General features: G+C 43.0%; 1 protein-coding gene across 1 annotated transcript; it reads right to left on the bottom strand.

The window, feature by feature from the left end:
• Nucleotides 1-3,240: 3,240 nt before the first annotated feature.
• Nucleotides 3,241-6,707, bottom strand: LOC311006526 (dead end protein 1-like; the record flags this gene model as incomplete). Its single annotated transcript, XM_083999373.1, has 6 exons — nt 3,241-3,320; nt 3,429-3,635; nt 4,170-4,302; nt 4,515-4,840; nt 5,924-6,029; nt 6,693-6,707. The coding sequence occupies 6 exons, from the start codon at nt 6,705-6,707 to the stop codon at nt 3,241-3,243; spliced, it is 867 nt and encodes a 288-aa protein (XP_083855499.1).

Raw genomic sequence — 6,707 nt, 5'->3', positions numbered from 1 at the left:
AATAAAAATACACAACATCAACCCCCAGCCCCCCTCCACACAGACCTGGAGCTGACCTCATTTGGCAGGGTTCATCCTGGGTCCTGTGCTCTCCATCTTTCATTCATGATGTCTCACAGGGCAGCAGCTTTGTTCTGTGAACCAGGTGCAGGGAAGTTTTTTGTCCCCCGAGGCTGAGGAGGAGGCTAGCTGCCACGAGAGGCACAGGTGTCGGATAAAGAACGATGCAGATGCACTGTCTCAAGTCTTGTGCGTTACCAAAATAAAATGCCTGTTTTATTTTTCATGGCATGCATGCAGATCTTTCCAGGGCCCGAGAAAGGACATGGGGAAACTGTTTTTGCATTCTATATTTGTTTGCTTGAATAGCTTAACAGCTCAGACTCCAACTGAGTTTAGAACTCACCAGGAAGCCCAGTACTTCCTCTTGTTTACATCTTGTCTGTCCTCTTCCTTGCACTCATCTGCACAATATCATTTTGCGTCTCTACCTAAATGCATGGAACTTTTGCACTCTCCTTCATCGACTTTTAAAATTGACTTCTGGTACTCACCCCTCCAATAAGTTGAATAACCTGTTTGATATGAATGATGGATACATTTAAATATGCATATATAATTTATAAAGGCCTTAGGTGTGCGTGCATATTGACCAGTATTTTCCTCCATGTCCCTTTGAGGATATGGAAGATCTGTCTGAATTAAACATCAAAAACCAAGGCAAAGAATTTTTCCACCAAAAGCTTTCAAAGTCTCTGACCGACAAGATGTCAAGTTTTAATCAGTGAAGTATCTCTACCCTACCCACCCCATGTCATGAAACTGAACCGAGATGAAAGCAGAACTATCTCCGGTCTGCTCTCCCGACATATTTCTGATACTTACAGTGCCGTATCAAAATTGTGTTCACATATACCCAAGAGAAAAGGTAAAAAGATAACACCAAAACAAGCAGAACCTGGATCACATTACTGTCCTCCTGCTGCCAACCTCTTGAATATAAAACATCACAAACAAAAGGAAACATATCTCATAGCTTTCAGTGTGTGTGCTTTTGGCGCCTCTGGCTCGAGTCGTGACAACTCCCTCTCTGGGGTGTGTTAATGCGGAGGCGCTGATGATGGGTCCCCGGCATACACACCCTCATCATTACTCACGAGGCAGCTGATGATGGCAACTGGAAATCGCAGAATCCAATTCATGCATCGGTCATGATCACGGTGACAGATGTTACCGCTCTGCCCACGTGTTCGTTGCTCTCATCACGACTCCATGCGCGCCTTCCATTAACGTCGCAGGATCCCGCCGACGCACGTCAAGTATGAGCGGCGCAGTGATTACACAGGAAATGAAGTATATATATCTATCATTATTCTAGTTATTAGGCAGAAGTTAGTGGCAGCTGGGGTTCTAACCCAGCCGCTTTTCAAGGATGTACCTCGCTGGAGTACCTACCCTAGAGCTGAACACTAAATCCTCACCAGCTGTGGCTGATCATCAATAAAACATCATCATTAGCTCTAAACAGCCTCAACTTTCTAAGTTTTTCAGAATCCCTTAAAAAGCCTTAAAGGCCTTGGTAAATTTTGATTTAGGTAAAAAGTCAAGCAATTAGTGCTGCTTAGCTTTTTCCCCACATCAATGAATACCCAACGTGTCATGCATTATGAACATTGAGGGAGCGTGATTTAAATCTTCACTTTCAAAACACACCTTCAGTATTTTGACCCGAGGCTTCGAACAACAGCCTCCACTCCCTGCTAAAAAAGTTGGGCCTGCAATCGAGAACTTCTTCCTGAGTCAGAACCAGGTTTTATAAGCACAAGGAGATGGAGTCAGAGGACCACAGGTGGGACTGTGTGATGTTACGGTTGTGGAGTCAAATTAAGATGTCAGTTTAAATGTTTTTGATTTGCAGGAAACGGGAAGATACTGTATGAATAACAGACACTACTGCATCAACTGAAGCAAAGGGATTAATACACTGTCTGTCCAAAAAGTCCCCACTTGGGTTTAACTAAGCTAATAGGTAAGAGCTTCCCATTGGATAATTACTGCTTGGATGATTATGTTTCATCTGGAAACAACTTATTTAACCCTAACTGATGCAGTCTCATTTCTTAGAAGACACATCCTGTGGTCGTGGAGAAGATGTATAATCTGTTTCAGAAGGGTCAAATTATTGGCATCAAGCAAATAAAACATCTAAGGAGATCACTGAGACTACTAAAATTGGACTGGAACTGTCCAACGCATTATTAAAAACTGGAAGGATAGTGAGGAAACATCATCTTGAAGGAAGAAATGTGGTCCAATGTGACCACAGAGTCCAGACCTTAACCTCAATGAGAATCTTTGAAAAATTAATGCAACTCTGGACGGAAATAAATGTTGTGACATTGCAGAAGCTTATTGAAACGATGCCACAGCAAATGCATGCTGTAATCATAGCCAAAGGCGGCCCAACAAAATATTAGAGTGTGTGACGGGCAGTGTATAATTATTATAATATCTTATCTTTTACATATATTGTTCCCAAATGAATCAACAGGTGATGCCTGTATCTTTAAACCTGAACACACCTGATGCTCATTATTCAGAAACTGAGTCTGATGCGATCTGACTCCAGCTTAAACCCTCTGGGGCTTGAGAGAGAATCTGTTTTTTGTCAAGAGAGACTCGTGTCCCCAATACCACTACAATGTCCTATTTTTTCCTCCACCAGCAGTTTCAAAAGCAGGGAAGAATGATGGCAGCTTCTATTCATCATGAAGCTTCCAGTAGTGCTGGAGCCCTGACTGCTACCAGCACCGACAAGAAAAAGGAGCTCTTTCAGCGCATTGTGGGTTTCAAATGCCATACATTGAAAACTGAATGAAAGGTGATTCATGGAAAACAAATAGTGAAAAATGGATGCTTTTACTCTTAGATTTCAGAGGCCTCCAAAAAACGGGCCGATAAGCACTGAGGAGAAGTGTTCACCGTAGAGAAAAACAGAGGAATAAAAATGAGCTGTGATCATGAAAAAAAGACTCCAAGTGTATTTGCCCACTCAGTGATGCTGCATTCAAACAACACAGTCATTTAGAAGAAGAAGAAACAACTGAGTGTTTTTATTTGAATATAAAACATAACATGCATATTAACACATTTACTTTAACAACTCACGCCGAGAACAAACCGTTAGAAATCTGCAGAACATTATTCAGAATAAAGTTTCATATTTTTTGTCACAGTGATTTAGTGATAGAAGGAAAAGAATGACTGTGGAGGAGCTGGACCGACCCCCGTCACCTCGCCGGCCTCAGGCAGGAGCATCACTGTGGGAGCAGCAGACAGTAGACGTCCCTGGGAGGGGGAGGAGGAGGAGGGAGAGGAAGAGGGAAAGGTGGAGGAGCAGGGAGGGTGAGGTCGCCGTGGGCTCCCACTGAACTGCAGGAACCCGGGGGGAGCGGATGGACGGCGTGGAGGCCGGGCGGGGAGGACAGAGGGCTGGGGAGGGATCGGGATGTGGCGCGGCTGCTTCAGGGGCGTCGCCAGGAGGCTCTTCGAGGATTTCTGCGGCTTGTCCTGGCTCGGCTTCACCGTCGACTGCCACTTGACGGAGACGGCCAGCGCAAACTGTTTCTTGAATGCTGGGAAGAAAGAAAAAGACAAGGGAAGGACAAACCATAAGCTTTCAGGAAGTTACACAAAATAAAAGGTAGGAGGATTAAAGGTCCAGTGTGTAATATGCGGGTAAAACCGTGATATCCAGTGTTCAGAGTCTAGTTTGCAGCGCTCACTCGCTCGCACTCATCCTTCACTTTTCACTCATAAGGTGAAGATCTAAACCATTTACGATATATCTGCTGTTTCCTCCTCCTTCCTCTTCGTTGGTTTATTTATGAACGCAAAACTTGTGAAACGTGCTCTCTGGCTGGCTGGATTTTTCATTCAGGCTGCCGTACAAACATGGCGGCGCAAGATCGCGACACTCTCTAAAGCAAGACCCTTGCTATTATATATAAAAGAAGAATTATATAGCTACAAAAACCAAACATATTCTATTTTATAGCGATTATACACTTATACTAATGTATTCATGGGTAGTATATTCAGATTTTGCCAATAAACCTTGCCCATTATTACACACTGGACCTTTAAAGAGTGATGAGGAGCTCCGTTACCTTCCACCAGGATCTTTTTGGCCATAGAGGCAGCGTGGTGAGACGAGAAGCCCACTATAGCCGACACCCCCTCTATACCGAGCCCGGTCTTCAGCGACACTCTCTCCACGCCCTCGGCCAGCACACGCAGCACCTGGAAAAGCATCATCAGCTCAAGACTAGAGCATCACGCAACAGGTGGTTTTAGACGTCTTACTGTGATTTAAGCCGGCTCTTTGTGAAATTGACTCAGCCAGAACATAAAAAGCATCATGAAGGGATGATTTATTACAGAACTGTTGCATCAGACTGGCTTAGTTTTACTAGTGTATGTATGTTCATGTTCATGTCATGCTGCCACTCTACCTGGAAGAGGTGTCCCTGCATTGTGGTGGCAGGGAGGCCTTCGATGCAGAGGTTTCTCTTCTCCGTGCTGTGGCACACGCTGAGGCGGAAGCCGGGCCCCAGCACGTGGCCGTGCAGCAGGCGGACGGCTTTGGCAGCCACCGCCGACGAGCTGTATTTGGCGTAGGCGAAGCCGCGGTTCTGCCCGCTGAAGTTCATCATCAGCCTGAACTCCCAGAGCGGCCCCACGGAGCCGAACAGGGGGATCAGCAGGTCCTCGTAGGCGTCCCGTGGGATCTGGCTGATGAAGACCTCGCAGCGGGCTCCCGGGGTGGGACCGTCCCATCCTGAGGACAGAGGGATGTCACCTGATCATCCGCTGCATCTATCACACTCTCATCAGATCACGTGAAACATTTTACTTGCACAAACATTGATATAAAATTTGAGGCTGAAGACATGATAACCAACAATTAACTGCTTTTACTAACAAGTCTCAACTCAATTCTGGACACAAAACGTTCATTTTGGCCTCAAAATCTCACACAGAACAGACTGCTGTAAATATTTATTCATTTATTCTGGATTTTGATGCAGTTTAACTGACAAATCCACATTAAAAACACATGTGCAGAGGTCAAGATTGTTAATTGTATAGACTATGTAGAATCTTATCTTTTAAAAAGTCTTTATTACTGTAAATAACTTGCAATCATACAAGACAAATGAACTGACATGACCTTTTATGTTGTGTAAGATTGCTTAAAAATTTAAAAAGCTGTGTTAACACTTTCTGTTGCTTCAAGTCACTCAAGAGGAATCAGTTGAAAAGATACTGTTCATTCACTCTCACTTTATTCACTCCATTCATGGCGAAGAGATTAAAATTCATGTTCCCTTTCCCTCACATGGTGTGTACACCAACTTTGTGATAACCACAGGAACATTGTGGTCAAGGACGATGACGGCATTTTATTTTCAAAGGTAAGAACTTACTGAAACTTAACATTTGCCTCTTTCCATTATTAATTAGTTTTTCACACTGAAACTCTTTTGTTGCAACAAGCACAGCAGTTGTACTTAAATGTCTCACTTTTACAGCATCACTTTGACATGATTTAATGTATTTATAATAATAGTAATAATACGAATTACTAAATTTCTTAGATATTACATATTGGAGGTTGTTTTTTTCTCCTGCTCTGTAAGCATGAAGATCATTTGCAGCTTCTCTCTAATTAACAAGACTGTAAATGTCACTATTTTCTGCTACTAATGAACTCATTTATTAATTATATTATAAATAACTAATAATTAAACATACAACTTTAATTGCACTCCTAACTTCCCTCCTGATGTCATTGTAGTGTAGTAGCTACTGTTGTGTAAAGACAGTTGTGTTGGAGCTGAGCTGCTGCAGCCTGCCTCACCCTCAGGCGGGCCTCCGTACTTCCTCTGGCCGTTGACTTGAGTCAGTTTTGTGTTGGTTGTTTTCAGCCAGATTTCCAGCGCCTTCACTCGCTCAAGATTCAGCACCTGACAGCAAAGACAATGTGGGAACATCATCTCCTCAGTGACAACAACGCTCTGGCAAATAATAACAGCACAGATGAACAAATAAAACCAGCGGTTCTTCGCCCTGTTTTCACCCATTTATTCCAAATTATGTAAACTCAAATAGCTCATTCTAACAACAGTTGGGTTTATATATCAGTATTTTATCCACGTCTTGTTCAATGTGGTTTTTGTGTATCCCAGCCTCATCTGTACTCTGTGAAACATTGTTCTCAAAGGCAGGGGAGATCATTAAAAAATCATCCTAGTCCCAACACAGCTGAGAAGTTTTTATTTCTTGTAAAGACTTCTTCCAAAATATATTTTTTTCTTATTATTATAGCCTCAGTTAAAACACAGATATTGAGCGTCACTTCACTGATGCAGCATTACAGTTGATGCGTAGCAGATACGTTGATTGTTTTTGTTGTTGTTTTTGTTTTGCAGTAATTACACAGGTTGGGTTGGAATGTAAAAAAAAAAAAAAAAATGCAAACACGGTTTCATTTGCAGTGGTAAGTCGTAATAAACAAATGTTTGCATCTACCGTTTCTCCGGCTACTTTGCTGGAGTGGGTTTATTTACTGTAGGTTTGTCTGAGTGAAAAGTACGAAAATGCACCGTGCTTAACTGTAGCCTACTCACCCCCGACACGTCCAT

Source organism: Trachurus trachurus, assembly GCF_905171665.1.
Source record: "Trachurus trachurus genome assembly, chromosome: 23".
In the NCBI taxonomy this organism is placed as follows: Eukaryota; Metazoa; Chordata; class Actinopteri; order Carangiformes; family Carangidae; genus Trachurus; species Trachurus trachurus.
Note: the sequence above shows the minus strand (reverse complement) of the source record. Positions and strands in the feature narration are given on the sequence as shown.